General features: G+C 48.3%; 1 protein-coding gene across 5 annotated transcripts in view; it reads right to left on the bottom strand.

The window, feature by feature from the left end:
- FLI1 (Fli-1 proto-oncogene, ETS transcription factor) overlaps positions 1–20,762 on the bottom strand; it is a 105,864-nt gene that overhangs the window by 9,583 nt on the left and 75,519 nt on the right. For all 5 annotated transcript variants that reach the window (XM_032709589.1, XM_032709586.1, XM_032709588.1 and 2 more), the window contains 3 exons: positions 20,351–20,505; positions 17,168–17,371; positions 10,660–10,728 (listed from right to left, as the gene is read on the bottom strand). In XM_032709589.1, coding sequence (XP_032565480.1) covers positions 10,660–10,728; positions 17,168–17,371; positions 20,351–20,505 — 428 coding nt within the window. The remainder of the gene's footprint in view (positions 1–10,659; positions 10,729–17,167; positions 17,372–20,350; positions 20,506–20,762) is intronic.

Below are 20,762 nucleotides of genomic sequence, written 5' to 3'. Positions count from 1 at the left end.
TGTCTGGTTTATGTCCAGCAATTCCCCAGCATGAATGCAGACTCTATTAGGAGGAAGGTAAAGGATATTAATAATGCTTTGCACTTTCACAGCACCTTTCAACCGAGGATCTCACAGCTTTGCAAACATTCACACTCACAGCGCGCCCAGGAGGGAGGTTAAATATCATTTTATTTATTTGCATGCATAAAGACACTTTCCTCAGGCTTTAGGTGCCTTTTCCAGATGAACTGACTTTCCCAGAAATCAGGATGAGTGGAACAGACTGTAGCACTGATCTCTGGACCCTTTCTAGCCTTGGTCTCTACCTTCTCACCCCGAATCTCCCTCAGCTTCTGCCTCTCCACCCTCTGTGCCATTTGGAAATTTTCATCTTCTGCTGAGCAACTCCCCTTTCAAAGTCGAGTGATTCCTCTGGAATTAGGTGTAAATCAGAAGTAGCAGTGGTGAGACAGCCTGCCAGGCTCTGCAAAGGCTGAGAAAAGGCTTAAAAGATGGCAAAATCAGCAAGGCCAAGCCTGGGCATGAGGCAGGGGGGCCTGAAAAGCTCAGCAGAGTTTTGAGCGGACAAAGCTCTGCAGGTCCCTCTGGTCACACTGTTTGGTGCAACAAAGGAAGGGCTTGATCTGGAGAAGAAGCTGAGTGTGTCCCAGGAATGCCAGGGCTGAGCCTGGGGTGTGGAGAGGGAGAAGGGCTGCCCACTGTGCCCTGTGGAGTGTGCAGGAGGCACTGGGATGGGAAGGGAAGGCAGCTCCAAAGCCCAGCTCACCTTTCCAGCCACCCCATGTCCCAGCTGGGGCTTGCCCCCTCTCCTGCTGCCCAGAGCTCTGGGGCAGATTTGATAGAAACTGCTGGGGCAGATGGACAGACACAGAGACTCCCTTCCTTAGGAAACCAGACTTCAAATCCCCCAGCAATCCAGCCCACAATCCCAAACCCCCGGCAGTCCTTCCAGCCTGAGTGCAGTCCCGTGAGGCATGAGGCAGGCCGTGTTTCAGATATGATGTATTAGGGAGCAAACCCTCTCTTGATAAGCTTTAAAAAGTTCTGAAAAATTAAAAACAACCCCGGTGTTTTATAAATCTGGGAGCCTGGGCCCGAGGGGGGGGTTTCAGCTGAACAATAGGCTCACAGTCCCTGTGCTTCCTGAGCTGCTGGGAAGTGCTGACAGCCCCTCCATCCTGCTCTCTCCAGAGGAGCCGTTTCAGTCAAACCATTTCAGGCACTGTTTTGTGCTACCAGCCCTGATAAGGCTTTCCAGGAGAACAACATTCCCTGGGCTGGGAATATCCTCATTTTTCAGGCCTTTTTGTTCTAGGGTGGATACAGTGGGGCTGGGTCATGTATGGACTAAATGCTTTAGGGGCACTATGGGGGAATCTTCTTTAGAAGATTCAGTCTGACAGTGTCCTTAAGTGCAAGCAAGGCTGGGAAGGAACACCATGGCATGGTTCTCCTGTTCATGGTATCACTGGCAGCAGTGGCAGCTCTTTTCCAGGCAGGCACTGGATGCTTTGGGAACTGCTGGGCTTCCAGAGTGCTCTGAACATCAGGGTTTTCCTGAAGTCAGGTTTTGGAGATGGCTGGAGAAACACACGTGCAGGAAACTTGGGAGGATCTGGATTCCCCAGCACAGCAGGTGCTGAGCAACAGAGCCCACAGATCTCTGCCTGCTGGAGCTGGCAGTTCCAAAGATATCTGAGAGCTGAAGGATGGGAAGTGGTTTGTCCTAAGTCATGGAGACAGAGGAAAGAGCCAGGTATCCTGGCTTAGGAGTGACTGAAGTGATCACCTGGGCAAATACTTTTTAGGGAGAGAAGGAAAAGAGGGCACAAGACCTCACAGTTCTCCTCCCTGGATGAGGAGCATGGAGAATCCTGTGGATCTCAGAGCCTGCTTCAAATTCACAGCCTTCTTCCCCTTCTCCTTGCTTCACTGGGACCTGGAAGGCCAAGTCCTGCCTGGAAATACAGTGCCTGTGCTCCCAACCCAAACAAGGCAGGTTATTCTGGAAAGGTCCTCCTGTATTTCTGAGCCCTGGGGTTCTCCAGCAGGACACAGACTGGTTTTTGCAAGGAGTCCTTCTGCTTCAGACAGGATCCTGGCTTGGTGGCTGGAATTTAAATTAGCTGCTCTAAATGGGGAAAGCAGAGCCAGATGTCCTGGGGGATCCAGGCTTGGGGTTAATCTACGTGGTCACTTGAGGTCTATTTTGCAGCTACTCTGTTATAGGGCGAGAGGGAGCGGTGGGCACAGACCTGGAGCTGCTCCTCCCAGGGGACGCTGTGTGTGCTGGTACTGCTCTGGCACCTTGGAAAGGGCCCAGTGTAGGCACCTGGGGACAAAACCCTCTCCTGCTGCAAACCAAACATGTCAGCAAGGTGTGCCCAGCGCTGCATGTCCAGCCCTCTCTCTCCTCACTTCCCCTCCTGCAGATCCCACTGGAGACGTGGGGTTGTGTTTAGAGCCACCTGGAGAGAAGAAACCCAGACTGTGGCTTTGTGGAGGGGCAAGGAAGCCAAAACCACCTCCATGTCCTCCTAGAAACATTAGATGGCTTATTTTAGGTGATGGCAGCAGACAAAAAAGCTGAGGAGCCCGTCAGGTCCCTCCGTAGCTCCCTCTGGCTCCGTGGACACGCTGGAACTGCTCCACACACACAGTGAGAACCCACAGTGCCAGCAGCCAGAGCTTGTGGAGATCCAGCTGTTCTGTGCAGGCTCTGGGCTGTCAGCTGTCTGTAGGTTGGGCAGGGATGGTGGGACAGGCCTTGGAACAGAGCAGGGTGAGAGGAGTCCTCTGGCCTTTTCCAGTGGCCACATGAGGTGGTTCATGCAAGTCTCCCAGCTTCCCATCACCTTTAGCCCAGGTCCAAGTGATATGTGTGTCAAACTGTGAGGCCTCAAAATCTCACAGCATCATTTGTTCTGCTTTTCTGCTTTTCAATTTACTATTTCTGCTAATTAAAACCACTGGCATGTGTGCCATGTCATGCTGTTTGTCAGTCGGTGTTACTGTGACTGTTCTCATGAGACTTTCCAGTGCCTTCAAGCACCAAACTCATTCATTTCTCCTCCAAGACACATTATCCTGCTCCTTGAGCTGAAGAATCACCAGGACAGGGATCGTAATTAAGTAATTCTAAGTCTCTCCACTGAGAGGAAACAACTCACTGGGCGTAGACTAATTTCAAAATAACTTCTATGGTATCAGGCTATTTGATTATTTCACAGTTAAAAAAATATTATCAAGACATCTTTTGCACCCTTTACGTCTGTGTAGATTAACAGTTGGACTCAATGATCTCGGAGGTCTTTTCTAACCTGAATGATTCTGTGATTCTCTGGTTCTCTGTTGTTATTAACCTGTTTTACAGATCTAAAGTCCAGGCTTGGAACAACACTGGGGTTTGACCTGAAGTCAACTCAAATCAAGTGAGAACTGGATTTACATAAGACATCTGCTGCAGAGCATGGATATGAAGAACAGATTTAACTTGAGAATGCCTGAAAGTAGCTGAGAGCCCAGTTATGAATTGCTGTCCTTATGGAAACACAGAGCAGAGCAATCAAACATTTCTGATTTAACTCCTGTTCGAAATCCAATGATGGATTAAGTCCTGTGGCTGAAGCTCACTTATTTCCAGCATCAGACAGGATCTGGAGCTTAACATAGTGTATGAAAAGAACTGGGATTCAGGATTCCTGTCCCTGAGAGTGTCCAAGGCCAGGTTGAATTGGGCTTGGAGCAACCTGGGGCAGTGGAAAGTGTCCCTGCTCGTGGCAGGAGGTGGAATGGGGTGAGCTTTAGGGTCCCTTCCCACCCAACCCATTGTGTGATCCTGTGATCTGTGATTCCCAACGGGACTCCCTCAGCTGGCACAGGCAGGGTGTGCTCAGGGCAGGCCCTGCTGAACCAGGGGATCCCTCTGCCATCAGACTCAGGGCAGGCACACCAAGGAGCTCTTACACAGCCTAGTTCCCAGCCTGGAGCTCTGCTCCCCCACTCCAGATCCTGGAGTCACTCCCTGTTTGCTTTGAGCCAGAGGCGACAGCCCCCAGTTGTGCCTGTGGCTGGAAAAACATCCCCGAGCTCTGCAGAGCTGGAACTTCCTGATCCAGGCTGAGCTGCCCCTGCAACGCTCACAAAGACACATTATGAAGAAAAGGAGGAAGCAATGAGGGTGTTTTTTTTTCTCTTGTTGTTGCTTTTTTTTAATATCAGCAGCAGAAATCCCAATGCACAGTGCACAAAGACTGGAGGATGTGTCCTAAGAATCCCTCCCAGAGCCAGCTTGGAAAAGCAGACACTTCCCAGCCAAGATCCATGGTACTGAGCTACTCAGGGCTGCAGCCACAGCCACGTGTGCCAGGCTGAGCAACAGCACAGACACACAAGTCCTGAAGGATGTGTTCCTGAGCATCCCCTGGACACCCACAGAATCCTCCAGATCATCCCTGCGTGTGCAGAAATGTGCCAACAGCACTGGGGATGTTTTCCCCCCACACTCGGGGTAAAACCAAACCATTAATGCACTCAGAGTTCGCCCTTGTTGAAAAATGCACAAATGCAGAAGTAAAAAAACCTGATCCTTATGGAGCAAAAAGCCAGAGGCAGCACACATGAGAGAAAAGGGAAGAGACACATGCACAGACACATTTTTACATCAGTTGCCCATTTAACTCATTAGCAGGAAGCAAATTTTATCAGGAAACAAATTCACCCTTGTCTTAGGAAACAGCCAGGGCGCTTCCAAGAGCTTTTGAGGCAGAGGCTGAACCCCAGCAAATGTGTGACCCCCCCACATGTGCAAAAACACTGCTTGCAGTGCACCCCAGGCAAAAAAAATAATAGCTCTTTTGCTGGGAGAAAAGGAAGGATAATGGTTACTTAGAAAGTGCTCCAGACAAGCTGTCAGGTTGAATTCAGAGAACTGGAGTCTACTCTGGGACAGCGCTGGCTCGGGGTGATCCCTTGTGAGTTGGGTTTCCTGCCTGCTACAGCTTAAAGACAACGATTCTTTGTTTCCAGTTTTTCTGGTGAAAAAACACACGCCTGCCTCCGAAGAGGGTCAGAGAGAAAGCAGACAAAACACTAACTCTGGAATTTCAAAGGAAAACAATTAAAAAAAAAGAAAGTATAAAAAGAAAAATCCGAGCGCGCCTGCTACTGTCTCTCCTGGAATCATAAATCCCTGCTCTGACCACACAGTGGAAATAAAAGAAGCACTAAAAAAGCCTCCCCTTTTTCTGCTGCGGAGCTAAAAATGGGATATTTCATCACCAGGCACACAAATATCATCGAGAAATGTTTTAGCAAGTACAGACAATGAGGAAGGCACAGCCTGCAACTGCTTTTTCTCTGACACCACTGAAGCCGGAGGGTTTATAACCTTTGCTGTGAAAAGGGGTTGCACTGACACACTCCAAGGAGAGTTTACTGAAACTGGTCAATATTTTTCACATGACAACCTTTTAGACCTGAAAAATGGCCTTTTCAGGAGAAGAATTTTATGCAGGAATTTGAGAGTGTTTTCCTGTGGGAACCGTACTCGTACAACCACCCTGCCCACGCTCTCTGCCCCCCTTTCTCCAGTCCCCCCAAATTTGAACTTGTCACCCCAACTCGTCACTGAATTTCACAAGTTTTGAAGAGTTCCTACCAATCTGAAGGAAGCTGTGGGGAAAGAGGAGTGAGTTTGCAGCCGTGATGGTGCAAAAAACAGCTGCATGGACTCGTGTTTTGTGAGGTACCAGAGAATTGGTGTGAGAGAGATTTTTTTGATGCTCCAACATCAGGAAACGCTTCCTTAGGGGCTCACAATGAACATGGGTACAAAGCCACGGGAACCCACACTGGGTGGATATCAGGGTTCACTGATTTATTTATGTTCTTAAATTTGCCAACAACCCAGCAAATCATCCAAGCAAACACCCTTTACACCCAAACATGCTTATTGTTCACACAACCGCCTCTAAAATCCAAACCTAAACATGGAATGGCCACAGACTTCAACTTCTAAAATTCATCTCCTCCATCCATATTCATGGATGCACAGATAGATTTCTTCTCTATTTGAAAATGCAGGTGGCACATCCATTTTTCCCATGCTCTGCTTGAATTTGGGTTGGATTTATGAGACTTTGGGCTAGTGCTGGTTTACCACTGATCTCAGCCAGCTCCAGGAGGCTCAGGGGGGACCTTCTCACTCTCTACACTCCCTGACAGGAGGGGGAAGCCGGGGAGGGGTCAGGCTCTGCTTCCAAGGGACAGGAGGAGAGGGAACGGCCTCAAGCTGTGTCAAGGGAGGCTCAGGTTGGACACGAGGGGGAATTTCGATACTGAAAGGGTTGTTAAACATTGGAAGGGGCTGCCCAGGGAGGTGGTGGAGTCCTCACCCCTGGAGGTGTCCAAGGAAGGCCTGGCCATGGCACTCAGTGCTCTGGGCTGAGGGACAAGGGGGGTATCGGGCACAGAGGAGACTCCATGGGCTGGGAGGGCTTTACCAGCCTAAATGATCCTGAGATTCTGTGATTTTCTTGCCTTGGTCTGAGCCTGGTGTGTGCAGAGGGCAGTGTTGGGGGACAGACCTGCTGAATGCAGCATTTTAGTTGAGATCATACCTGTCACCTGGGGGCAACAGCCCCAGAAATCACTCTGGTGAATCCTCACAGGTGACACTGAGCCTTCCTTCCCCCCATTCTGCCACCTCACTGCACTGCCCCCACTTCCCTGGGCACCAGCACGTTTTAAAAGCACCCCACACACCCCAGGCACTGCCACGGGCCTGTTTGCACACGTGGAACTCCACACAGCAACACTCCACCACTCTGCCTCTACCCTGCCCGGGTTCAACCCCTGCACAGCCTTCTAGACATTAAACACAGGAATTACACAGCCCCCGACACACTCATAGCAAGCACAGACCTCCAAAATGTGCTGGAGGGAGGCCAGAGTGCTCAGAGCCACCTGGGACACAGCCCTGTGGCCTCTCCATGTTGTTGTGTGTGAATATACTTTCCATGTCCCTGTGGAAAACTCCTGAAATGACACCATTCTGCAGCAGAGCAATTTAAATCTCCCTGGACTCACAGATTCTTGTTCTGTGTCTCAGTACCTGCAGTACGTCAGTCATTGCTCCAAAGAGGCACGGAAAATGAAACAGCCCCTGTCTCCACTGGGGAGCTGGGAGGGGGACACAAATCTTTCCATTCAGCAACGTTACACTTCCCAGAAAATTGCTCTCTAGCCAAAAATTCCTGGTGATTTTCATTAGGCAATTTGTTTCTCCCAGGCAGCTGAAGACAATTTGTCCCAATGACGCTAAATGCCATCCTTTGGGGTGTTTATGGGGCTGAGAGGAGAGGATGCTCAGGCAGCCAGAGTCCTTTGGACACCCCCAGGTCTGTACCTGGCTGATGGGAGAGCACAGCTCGGCTGCTCCAGCCGAGGAAGTTTCTGGAAGCAGTTTCTGGAGGTAGTGTCTGGAGCAGTTTAGCTCCCCCACAGCAGTGCTGCAGGTCCTGCTGTTTGCAGAGCTGGCACTGCAGAGGAGAAGTGAGAGGGCAGAAAATAGAAAGGAAAAAGGGAGTAAAGTCTGCAGCTGCAGGCAGCCAAGGCAGCTCTGTGTGCAGAGCCAGGGCACAAAACCAGCCCTGGACCAGCCATGGGACACGGGCCAAGGGCTCCTGGGGGCACCACCCCGCTGCCCTGCTCTGTCTGGAACAATCTGGGAGCTCTGTGCTGCATTTGGAACATCTGCAGCTGTCTGGGCTGCAGCTGCAGCCTGGTTTTGGCCATGGAGGTTGTTTGTTCCCAGCCATGGCTGGGATGTGTGTGTACAGCAGTGTCAATGCATGCACAGCGTGGGGCTCCCCCTGCAACCTGCACAGCCACGTTGTTGGCATCACTGAGGTGAGCTCAGAAAAATTACAGGAGGAGTGAAGAAAATGGTATTTTTTTCCTCTCTCTAACATTTCTTGTGCTATTTCATCACATCCTCCTGCTTTGGAATCCTCAAGGGAAGGTGGTTAGAAAAATTTGTCTGGTTTTATTCACAGGCATAGAGAGAAGAAGTATTTACAGGATTAGTAGATTCAAGATGCATGGACACAAAGAAAAATGTTTAATCTTTTGAGAAGTTAACTTATAAAAAATCATAATTTTTAACCTGAAATTTCTTTTCCAAAAATGACAGCATCATCCTGACATGGGCCCATTGAAAAGCCTTAAAAGGAAGCAAGGAAAATCTTGTTGCCTGATGGACTAGACCAAGGCTGAGGAATTACAAGCCCAGTTTTATGTTCATTATGAGTTTCTTCTGTGATACTGGATGAGACACTTCATTCTGCTCCCCCAGCTCCTTATCTGTCAGCCTGTCGTGTTCTCCTGCCTCTTACCCTGACATCTTATCTCCCCAATAACATTTTGAGCATGAATCAGTGGGTTGAAGTGGGGCAGTTGATCCCACAGCAGATTCAACATTGAAGGAACAACGAGGAAAGGAAGAAATGAGAGAGGAGTAGATGGGATTTCAGCATTTCTGTGTAGCTCTTAATTTTTATTTGGCTGCCCCGTGGGTGTGCTCAGTCCTTTATTGCCACAGGATGAAAGTACCATGGGAAGTTCAGAAACCCAGGCTGACAGAAAGCAACCCAACCTCTGCCGGCAGCACTAAAGGGACACCCCAGGGGCCAGTAAAAGTGGAGGGGGAGGAACCCTTCTCCCCTCAAATTTCTTTCAGCCTGAGTGACTCAAGGCCCAAGTCACAGAGATAAAAGGTTTAAGAAATTCAGAGAAGTGCAATTTTATTCAGAGCATTTCTCTTTAATTAAAAAAAAAAAAAATTGTGTTTTTTTCTCTTTATTTTTAGCAACCACCTGGCCTGAGACAGACAGAGCAGAGGGTTGGAGGGTGTTTAGGGGGAATTGTGGAGGAGCACGTGTGTGCTTTATTCACCCAGGAGCAGGCCCAGCTCTTATCAATTCTAAACAGACTGTCAATGGCAAGGCAGTCCCAGCAGAGCCTGAAGAGCTTTGTCTCTGTAATATCCCAGGTTTTATCAATCAGTGCCTGTCTCAGCAGAGAGAACGGGGAACACACAGCTCAAGTGGATATTTACAGGCTGCATAAAAGGAGCTGTTGGAAAAACCAGCCCTGATGTCGTGTGCAGGGTCCAAGACAGATGTTGGAGATGAAATGCAAGGGGAAAGAAGGGCTGGCTGGGAGAGCAGCAAGTCGAGGAGGGAGCCAGACACTCCATGAAGGAGCTTGTTAAATGTGGGAGCTGTTTGCTGCAGCCTTTCAGGGAAATGGCAGCTTTTGTCTCTCCAGCTGCTTAAATAAAAGAACCTCTGCCTTTCCCCACTATTCTTCGAAATGCAAACTTGTGGCTCGTCCATGAAGCTGAGTTTTCTTGAAAATCATATACGTGTTTATATAAAATATATAAATATCTATTTATGTAATATTTATACACAAATATATAAAAATAAATATGTCTATAAATATATGTGTGTATAAACACCCATGAGGGTGTTTATATATGAGGTGAGGAGATTGTCTGAGCACAGGAGGAGGCTGGTTCTAGGTGGGTTGTCTCACAGACACGACACTGCACACTTGTCCCAGAAACTTTTCAAATGAGGAGCTGAACACAGTGCAGAGAACAAGCCCAACATTCCTGCAGCTGCACAAAGGCAAAGGAAGACCAAACCCAAGGCTTCCAGTCCTACACAGTGAGTTATAAACTCCTACAAGTGAGTTATGGAGCACAAGAACAGATTTTTGCTCTTTTTTTCACCCTATTTGGCCTTTATCAATTCAACTGGAACTTGTCTTATGTAGGCAGGGGTTGTGTGAGATGATCCTTGAGGTCCCCCAGACTCAAACCAGTCTGGGATTCTCTGATCACACCCATCACACCAACTCTCATAACCTTAGCGTGACTGAGAATCCAGTTTTTCCTTAAAAACAAGAAAAAGGGGCAGGACTGGAGCTGCAGAAGATAACCTGAGACACCTGACTGAAGGATACACAACCAACTCAAAAGCCTGAAGGAACCTCCTGAATGTTAACTTTAAAACTTCAAGGTTTATATCATCAGAATTTCTAACAGATTAAAAAACAATGGGGTTGTTTGAAAAAAGAAAATCCAAATGTTCCAAAATGGAAGTGTCAGAAAGATACATTTGTTCTTCCTTGCTGCTTGAAACCAGATTCCTGGGTGGGTTTGGAGTACCTGAGTGGCCTTTAGTCAGGAATAGACTTTATGATGGGAAGATGAACTCCAACTACAAACTCAGAGACAAACAGTGTCTCAAGTCCTGGCTGTGCATCTGAGATTTGGAACTGTTTCCCATCAAGAGCAGAAACTATGCCATCAGTCCATCAGCTCAGCAGCACACAGTGTGACAGTGACAGACACACCTTTTCTGCCAGGGTGTTGGCTGGCCCAGCAGAGATGGGATTTCCACCATGGATTGGGCTGAAAACCGCCACTTACTTTGTTTATTTAATTATTCTATGGAAATGCTGTGCAGGCAGAGCAGAGCAGAACATTTTCACACGGGGGTTACTACATAAAAGGTCTAGTTTTAACCCAATCAAAGCCATCATGAGAGCCCAGGGAGGCAGGACATCTATATGCAAAACACTGACCTTCTTTGGTGGCAAGACGTGAGGAGGGTTCTGTGTGGGATGGAGTGTTGTAGACCAGCAGTGAGCTACCTGCGAGGAAAAGAAAAGGAGTTATTGCAGCTTGAATGTGCTCTGCCATGGGCAACCATGAAGGCAGGGAGGAAATTCTGTCATTGGGATCTAAAGACCAAGTTTTTCAGCTAATTAGGCACATATTTTCTATGGAATTCTTCTAAAAGCTTGGGAGCTGCATGTCCCACACGTGCTGCTGTTTCTCTGCTTGCAAAAAGTAAAGATATTTGTGTCCTTCACTGAGCACCTTGATGTCCCCTGTTGAAAACTGATATAAAAGCTTAGCTTGTCCAGCCCATTTATCCAGGTACATTATCTATCCCAGCAGAGCCTCCAGAAGTGATTGTGGCACAGATTGTATTGCAGGATAAGGAAGGAGCTTTTCTCTCACTGGCTGTGATAGAGAAATTTCCTGTTTGAGGAACATACAGTAGAAAAGCCATGAATTGCACTGTCAGGACCTGGCCATTTTTAGAGTGTCACATGCTTGGTTTGGGGCCAGCAGCTGCACAAACCTCACTGGTATTCCAGCATCTCCCATGCCCTGGGGATTTTGAAAATTTTCTTGGTTCAGAGTGGCCTTTCCATCCAGCCCCACTTGACATACAACTATTCAAGAGCAGCACAAATAAGAACCCATTGGAAGGGTCTCTGTTTTGCACCGTCTGGGGCAGAAATGTTGTTTTCTGAGCATTTTACTTTGGTTCTCCTGGAAACTCTCCTGGAAATAGAGGAAGAGACCCTGTGAGCTCTCAGAAGTCAGCATGTAATGCACATTTCATGGTTGTTCTGGTTGTATGTGTTTACATAATCTTCCAAGCTCATCTTTCCTCCGGTTCCTTGGAAAAGTTTCTGCTGCATCAGGCAGAGACATCCCTAACAAGGCAGAGGTCCTTGTTTGTAGGGAACTGGAGCAGGCACCAATCCTGCTGTGAAAAGTGCTTTTCCAGACCCTTTCTGCTTTTCAGATCCCCCCAGCCCCTGTGCAGTGAGATTCTGTCCCATGGAAGGTGCTCAGTCCTGAGCACCACATAACAAGCAGAATCCTAATGTCTGTGCTGGCCTGAGCACCCCAGAGCCTGTGGCAGGGCCAGGAACACCTCTGGGTCCTACAGTACCCAGATTAGGATCTTGGGACTGGCCCTACAGTCTCCACATTCCCCTAATCCACATGATCCCAACTAGCCCTGGCCTCACTTGCCCCTCAGTATCCCAGTGTGTCCTGCTTTCCTGTGGGAGCTGAGGATCAGGCTGCCAGAACCAAGAGCCACTGTAGGTGCTGGATTCTCCTGGCCCTCTGCCCTCCATTCCTATGGATTCCTTTCCTTCCCCAAATGCAAACAGAGCCAAGGACAGCATTCACACAGAGACAGAAGGGGCTGGAAAACAAAGCCTGGAGGGTGGATTCTGCCAGGTGCTGCAAGATGGGATATTTCAAAAGGCCAGGACGGATAACATGGTGAACTGGGAGGTAAAGAGTTCAAAGGGATCCCAAGGGCACCTTGGCTGGGAAAGCTGGGACAGCCAAAGATTGGCTTCAGTATTTAGAGAGGTTTGCTGCCCTTTTGCTGCTGCTGGAGTTGGAGCAGCTTTGTCTGCAGAACTCGTGTTCTCATCCACAGAACTTGTGTTCTCATCCAGAGAATCCATGTTCTCATCCACAGAACTCGTGTTCTCATGCACAGAACTCATATTCTCATGCACAGAACTCATATTCTCATCCACAGAACTCGTGTTCTCATCCACAGAACTTGTGTTCTCATCCACAGAACTCATATTCTCATCCACAGAACTTGTTTTCTCATCAGGTGGTTTCTGGCTTTGGCGTTTCTTTCTTGAATATCTGTGGGGAAACTCCTCCCCACCCCTCTCTGCTTTTCAGGGTATTTTAAGGAATCCTGAGTGCAACCCCCAGTGCGGCCCGGCCCTGCCAGACAGGGCAGTGCTGGGGAATTCGGGAACACGCTTTCCTATGACTGAATAGGCTGCAAATGCCTGGTTGCGGGAGGAGATGGGGGTGGGGTGACGAATAGCCGCGAACAAGCCGGTACGATCGACTTTTAGCTACTTTAGGCAAAAAAATGCACCCCAAGCCACTGGAAAGGGCCGGCGCCTCCCCCCATTTAATTGCTAAAAGTTCTCACCTTTGCCCGGCAGTCTGAGGTTTCTGGTGGGAACACCACAGAAAGGGAAATGTGTTTCCTATTAAGGGTTTCAATGAAGGAGGAAAAGAGAGAAAGGCACAGACAGCTCAGGACAGAGGGAAGCAGACAGACAGACAGAGGCCAGGCTGCTCCCTCCCTCACTGCTTGGGCAAAGCTTTGGCTGGGATGAATTTTGGGTTTGTTCTTATTCCCCCTCTCTGGGTGTGTGACCCCGGAGATTAGAGCAGATTTTTCTAGTGTTATCAATACAGTCTCCTATAAATAATATTAAACATTTATCTTGTGGTTCCCCCCACCTTTCCCTTGCTTTTATTTCCCTTGCATTAATTACAAAGGAAGGTGGAGAAGGACTGAAAACCAGAGCAGGAGAAGTTTTTCCCTGTAAAACCTTCCCTTTCACGGGGCAGCTCATCCTTCTGAGGTGCAGGAACATCTCAGTTTCACAGTCTTGGGGTCTATTTAATCAAGAAGTCTTTTTTCTCCTCCCTTTCTGAAAGCCCCGTGGCCTTCTCTCCACAGCTCCTGGTACAACCCAGGTTCTGCTGCATTTAGCAGGATAGTTTTCTTTGGCATTAATACATGGCTTGAAACCACCAGGCAGATTTCTGCTTCTCACCACAGTCTCATTCTTTCCCCTTCAAGCTCTTTTTATTTGTAGACCCCACACACTGACCCCCATCACCAGGGAGGTGACAGCTCGGGCTTCTTTTGATCTTCATCCCAAACAGAGCGTGGAAACATTAAATCTCCCTTCCCACTGGCTGCCTGGAGAAGATTCACCAGGCAGAATGTGTTTGAAAAAGATCAGTCAGCCTGGAATCCCAAGGTGTGTGGGGATAAGCAAAGAGAAGGAAAAGCAAGGCATGGCTTCCCAATTTTGGAGAGACAACTGGGAGAAACACATAAAGAAAGATGATTGTTTGGAGAGGATGGACAGTAAGTTCCATGAAAAAGCTACTGGGGTGCTTTGAGAGGCTCCAAAGAATGGAGAGTGCTGCAGAACTGGGGCTGGAATCTGAAATCTCCCAAAGATCAGAGCCACCGGAATTCCTGACTCCTTCAATAGCAAAGGAAACAGGAAACAACTGCACCATTCTGATCCAGACCTACGTGCTACCTGGAGACTAAAGGTGCTTGATATGAGTTTGGTTTAGTCTTGGCTATATTAAGTAGCTCACCTGAACCTTCTATCTCCAAAACTAAGAGTGAGCTTTTGTTGTGGTCTTGCAGATGTTACTGGTTTATCTTTTCTATCTGGACTCAGATGTGCCAAAATAAGGTACTTCATAGGCAGGTGCAAGAATGTTTTCACCCTAATCAGGAGGGTTAAATGTTGAAAACCTTCTGAGGAAGCTCATTTTGAGGGACTCTCCCTGCCTGGACAGCAAACAGGCTCAGAAATTTCAGATCAGCTTTGATTCTTGGAAAACAAACACCAAAGCTGAGGAGCCACTGGCCTCACATACCCAGTGTTGCACCTTGAGAGGATGAACACTTTTCAGGAGAGGGACTGGGCAGAGGTAATCGAGCCTGTGGGTCTGCAACTTCCCCAAATTCTCCTGTGTTTTCTGCCATCACATATTCCCCACTCTGAGCAGGAGCAGAGCTGGGTGTCTCTGGAACAACCAACCTTCCAGAGGGGGAAAAGGGATGAAAAAGCAGCCCATGTCCCCGTGGCACTGAGCTCAGAGCTCGGCACTAAACATCCACTGGAAGCCAGGCTGGAAAAACAATCAGCTCTTTTGGAAGGCGTTACTCCAGGAGGGAGTTAACAGCGATCCCCAATCCAGACTGTCCTTAGCCTGGGAACAGCTGCAGGGAAAGGAATGCTCCTGGAGGCTGCCCGGCCCCAGGCACACAGGAGCTGCTTTAGCAGGACAGCACTTCATGATGTCTGAGCACAGAGAGATCTCTAATCAGAAAAGCTGGGCATGGACTGGGATCGAACCCTCCTTTCCAGGTGAAAAAGGAATAAAGGATTTGCCTGAATCCAGCAAAGTTGCTGGGGTTTTGCAGTGGCTCAAGAGCACAGAAATCACTGTAGGTACTCCCCTGGCAGGACGTTATATTTTTATGATCATTATTGCAGCAAATGCAGCGGGGCTGCCTCGTGCCCTCTTGGGAGACAGGAGGCACAATCCTGCTCCACAGGCTTCCCATGTCCATGGATGAGACCAAGGGAAGGCAGGAGGACTGGGCCCATTTTGCAGAAAGTAAAACTGAGGCCCAGAGGAACTGAGGCAGAGAATTATTCTTCCTCATTTCAGGCATTTAAAGCAAGATGTGAACCAGGGGACTGTTTTCCTCAATCTCACCGTGCCCTGAGGCTTCTGTTCTGTCAGTGGAGACCAGAATGTGACCAGAGTTCAAGGCATCTAAAGCTTGGTGGGATCAATTGGGAATTTGTTCCTGAGCAAATGGGCAGCAGCAGATGGGAAAGGTGGCCACTGAATCCAGGTCTTCAGGCTTATGCCATGAGATCAACAATGTGATTCCCCTGATCCTGGCTTTGAACACCCCAAATGTCAGGACAGCAGGCACTGGAGATGCTGTGTGGAGCTAAAGAAAGAGAGGAAACCAACTCCTCTGCCAAGCCTTTCAAATTCAGCCTGGAGAATTTGAACCTGATCAAACCCACACAACTCTCTCTCCCTGTCCATTCTCCAGCCTTGTCAATAAGGCAATTCAAGTGTCTCACTTGAGGATTTATCCTTTGGGAATTTAGATGCATTTCTGGTTACAAAGAACCTGATTTGCCCAAAGTCAGCAGGTTTGGCCCAAGCAGCTCTGCCTTCACAGCACTGCCTTCCCTGTCCCAGAAAAGTGTGTAATCCTGTGTGCAAACCTGCCTTCCAAAGTGTCCTGTGACCCAGCAGCTCTTTGCTGATGAAACAGGATGGAATCCACCAGTTCTTTTGGATGGGAAATTATTTTATTGTGAAGCCACAAGGGACAAAAACTGTTCAAATCCAACAGCTTTTATTTGTTGTGAATCATTTCCTTGGCTCAGCTTCTCAAAAAAAAAATAAAGGTGGGGCTTATAGAGGCACCCATCTGTGATCTAACTCTTGTGCCACTGTAATCTCTAAAGCTCCTACTGATTTTAAGCAGGGAGAGACCAGCACTGCACAGCTTTGAAGGAACACCCTCAATAAATGCTGTCATCCTTGCCTGCACTGGCCAGAGAAGACATCTTCAGCTGCCTTTCCATCACAATTTGATTTTCTAGTGCAGAAAATGGACTTTTTTCTTTCTCTCCCTGTGCTCCCACCTTGATTTATGGCACCTTCTCCTGATTTTTGCGTCCTTAAATAATCATACTGCTACAAAAGCTGTTTCACTTGAAAAAACCCTGGAGCATGTGGGGCTCAGCTCCAGTTCTCTGGCCTCATCTCAGCACAATCATCCTTAGCACACCTTTGTGAGGGAAGGAGATGCTTTTGGCTCCATTAGTAGATGAAGGGGAGACATTTGGAAGCTGTGGACATGCTGATGGTTGCACAGAAATCTTGGAATCTGAGTTTGAAACTAAGCCTCCCCAAGAGCCTGTGCCATCCATAAGGGGATCATTCCTGTTTGGGCTGCTGGGATAATGCTGTTCCAGAAGTAGCTCAGCAGACTGCTCACAGCTCCTGTTTTGGGGCTCAATGCAGCAAAAAGGACTGTTGGGTACATCCCAGGCTCTACTGTGGGACAGAGAGGAGCAGTAAAGAGCTTCCACAAGTTTTTTGTGAGTTTTGGTTCATTTGCATGGTGTCTGCTTCAGCACCTTTACATTGGGGAATGACTCTTGTATTTTTTCCTCTTTCCAACCAACCTGGGCCTCCAGGAACACAGGAAATCTCCAACTCAGGCCAGTTGTGGGGTCCTGTTTTGAAGAAGTTTCACCAGAAGCCTGAGGGAAAGGGCACAGCCCTCCAGATGCAAATTTGGGGATAATTTACCTGTGCCACATCAGTTAATGTTTGGTTTGATCTCTACAGCACATATATGTATTTTTATCACGTAGCCACAGATGTTTTTATAATCTGTAGGACTATCTAATCTCATGTCCTGCTCAGTTCTTCACCTCCCTGGTAGCACCAGGAACTCCACCTGAGTAAATATGAGCTTTCCAACCCACTTTTTATTCCTTGTTTCCATGTTTGCTGCCTCTGCCTGTGCTTTTCTCTTCATTTTCCCTCCCCTTCCCTCCTCTTCATCCTGCAGGAAGATCCCTAGAGAAGTGCAACACACACTTCAGCTCCTCCTCCCAGCGTGTCAGGGCAGGGCTGAGCCAGGGCAATACTCACTTTCCCTGAGGTAACTGAGGTGAGACAGCAGAACTTCTGTGTTGTAGAGGGAGGTGGTTCTGAGGAAGTCGTCCTTGTTCATCTTGCAGAGCTCTTTGCCATCCATGTTCTGGAAGATGGTGGTGTCGATCTCCATCAATCCATACTCCTTGATAGCCCATTCCAGCCACTGGCGCACGTGGTCCTGGGTCCAGAGGGTGGGATCTGGCAGGGAAGCACAAGGGGGTGGTTACACACGAGCCTCCAGCACTCACTGCAGCCCAGTCAAAGCATTAACCACTGCTCCCACAGCCAAATACATGGAATTTGCTGATCCCGACGTGTTTCGGAAGATGAACAAGCTCTGTGCTGGACACACTGGCAGGGTCACTGCACTGCCTCCCACCTGCCCAGATCTTATTCCTCTGCTTGGGAACGACACTGCTGACATTGGACTGGGACTTTTCTCCTGGAAAAAAGCTTCCCAAAGGCAACTCATCCCTTTGAGAGGGGATGCCTGTCCCAGCAGTGGCTCTGCAGTGACATCAGGGCTCTGCAGTCCCACCATCCCTCACAAGTGCACCAGGAGGTCCCCACAGCTGACATTTGAAAGGAGGATGGGGGGATTTGTGGTCAGCAAAGGGACTCTGAAAAAAACCCTCTTATTGCTCAAGCAGAGCAGGCTGCCATGGCTGTGAGTCACAGCCTTCACCCTGCTGACAGGAACACAATTCCACCTCCTGGAAAAGCCTCCAGCTCTCGGAGGGCAATGTGGATTCTATCCTGTCTCCTGCATCATTAGGGACTGTCAGCAGAGCCCCAGCTGGGGAATCTTTATTGCTGGTGGTGACGTAGGAGAGAGATTGAACCCGGCTGGAGACCCAGAGCCCATGGGGAGGGAGTTAAAAAAAGAAATCAGCCTTTGAGTTTTGCAAAGAGCCTGAGCTCAGAAAGCCCCAGCAAGGCTTGTGCCACGATACCATTTCACAGAGTCATTGCAGAGCGTATCTGCCTTTTCAGATGTTTCCTGTGCTGCTGCTCCCCACGAAGCCCATTTCAAAATTTAAGCTGCAAATTCATGTTCTGTTGCAGCTGGAGAGGATTGCAAAGTGAAGTTGAAACTTTGGAGATGTTTGGTGTGTCTTTAACAGCTGGGCCATCGCTCCAAGACAAACCTCAAATGCCTCAGGTCCCGAGGAGCAGAGAACGTGGATCAGAAGGACACAGGATCACAGGGTGTGCTCTGGGCAGGGACAAGAGATGCCTCTGCCACAGATTTATAAAATAACTTTATCAAATAATTCCTTGGGCCAGGGCTGTGAACTGTGTGTGCTCAGGATGTGGGGATCCCTGGGCACAAAGGTCAGGCAGTGCCTCTACCTGGTGCATTCCTGGGCACTCCAGTTCCAGAATAACAGCATGAAATGGAGACATGGGACCATGGAACACTGAACTGATAACTGTGACATTTCCCCACTGAGGCTCCAGTAAACCTGGGTTGCTTAAAGCTCAATTCTAAACATGGAATTTAAAACTCTCTACCTTTGCAAGTCTGCTTTGGGAACAACACATGGATTTCCTTCATGTCTTGGCAAAGTTAATTTAAATTCTGCTTTCTAAGCACTGGCAAAAGGCTGCAAATTTTACAATGGAAGTATTCAAGGGAGGATTTTTTTTTTTAATTGAAAGACTTATTTGTCTTGAGTTTTGCAAAAACACACAACATCTAGAGGGCAGAGTGAATTTGTGGCCTCCCTTTAAACGCTGTAAAAGACATTGAATGGTCTCTGAAAAACTGCCTTCTTGAAACATGGCTTGGAGTTTGTTATTACTACTATTGTAAGCCTAATGTGACATTATTCTTGCTTATCTTCACTCTAATGCACTATAAATCTCAATTCTGGATTATATTAAAATTTCCAAATGCCTTTCTTGGATGAGTCTTCTCATGTCCTGCAGCCAGAGGTCTGGGATGATGTTCACTATTGTCTTCCAAAGTCTGGTAAAGCACTGCTATTTCACAAGTTTCTCAAGACTTTGAGTTGTGGATGCTCACTATGGGGAGAAAAAGTTCTTTTCTTCACTTCCCTTCTAAAGGAAGATTTGAAACCTTTTCTTCCACCGAGAGCACTAAAATTTCCCCTCTTTCAACAATGCTAACTTTAGCTCACCCTTGGTGTTTTAAACATGTCCAAACAGCATGGTGGGGAGCAGGATGGATGCTGAACACCTTTGATAACACAAGGACTGGTTGGGCAGTGCTGACACTGCAAACGGCCCTGAGGCTGTCCCCAACCAGCTCAGCCAGTCCCTCAGAGCAGGGCCCAAGGACAGCTTCCATGGGGCTTGGAGATTTGCTGTCAGTCTTTTACTGGCTTTTCCTTTTCATCCTAATGGCAACCAAATGCTCAGGAATTGTCATCTGCTTGTGGCCAAGCCACGGTCAGAGAGCAGAGCTGAATTCCACGAGCACGTTCGTCCTGCCAGCATTTGTCTGCTGGGTTGGGCACACCTCAGGGCAACCCTCCCTGCCCTGGGTGAAACTCTCCAAATCAGAGCAAGTTCTGGGACAGAAACTGGGCCAGCACTTGGCTCTTGGTTGAAAGTTCCTGGGCTTGACTGTTTATATGGGTGGTGTTTATAAACTTTGCAGGGCAAAAGGCTCCTTGTTCCAGGTTCAACCTTCACCGGTGCCTCCCCAGCAGCTCACCCTTGACTATCCAAATGCATCCAATGCATCCTGCCAATTCCAGAGAGCAGATGTGGATACCAAATGCAAACAGAGCTGGACAGGAATGTTTCTGTGTAACAGTTTTTGGAAGGATAATGTAGTTCCTGTAAAATATAATTTTTTCTGGGTTTCTACTTCTAACAAAAAAATGAAAACAAAATAGCTCATTTTGAACCAGTCAATATGACATGAATGTGCATCTGGATCCTGGGAGCATCATGGGAGTTATGATTTGGACCCACTTCATGCTTAGTCTTGCCTATGAACTGTGCTCTTTGATCATCCTCTGTGTGTCCCAGGAAACAGATTCTCCTCTAACACATGATGGGAGATGGATTTGGTTCAACAAACCAAAACAGCTTTTCATTCCAGGGGAAAAAAATTGAGGGAAGAAAAAAAAAAGAAGCAGCACTAATTGTCTGCTTGTTGTCCTGATTCAGTGCAAGCAGACAGGACCAGGGGGTTGGTGGTACCTGCTGGGACGATGACTCTCCTCTCGTTGGTGGTCATGTTGGGGGGAGGCCCGTTCTTCTCATCCATGTAGGTGCTGTAGCTCATGGGGTTGGACTCTGTCCCTGCTCCCACGAGTTTGCCACATTTGTTCACGCTGCAGTCCACGGGGGACTCCCTGGAATGGGAAAGGAAAGAGCTGAGTTACCATCACTGTGCCCTGCCAGCCCTGCAGGTTTGGGTTACAAGCATGGCAATGACCCGGGAGGTGGAATGTTAAACAGGAGTTTCTTCTGTGTGAGAGAGGCCATTCCTGACCTGTCACAGGATCTATAGGGTGGGAGAGGCCATTCCTGACCTGTCATGGGATCTATAGGGTGGGAGAGGCCATTTCTGACCTGTCACAGGATCTACAGGGTGATCTATGAACCATAA

This window comes from Chiroxiphia lanceolata, chromosome 23 (assembly GCF_009829145.1).
Source record: "Chiroxiphia lanceolata isolate bChiLan1 chromosome 23, bChiLan1.pri, whole genome shotgun sequence".
Taxonomy (NCBI): domain Eukaryota; kingdom Metazoa; phylum Chordata; class Aves; order Passeriformes; family Pipridae; genus Chiroxiphia; species Chiroxiphia lanceolata.
The sequence above is the reverse complement of the archived record's forward strand: the minus strand, read 5'-3'. Positions and strand labels throughout refer to the sequence as shown.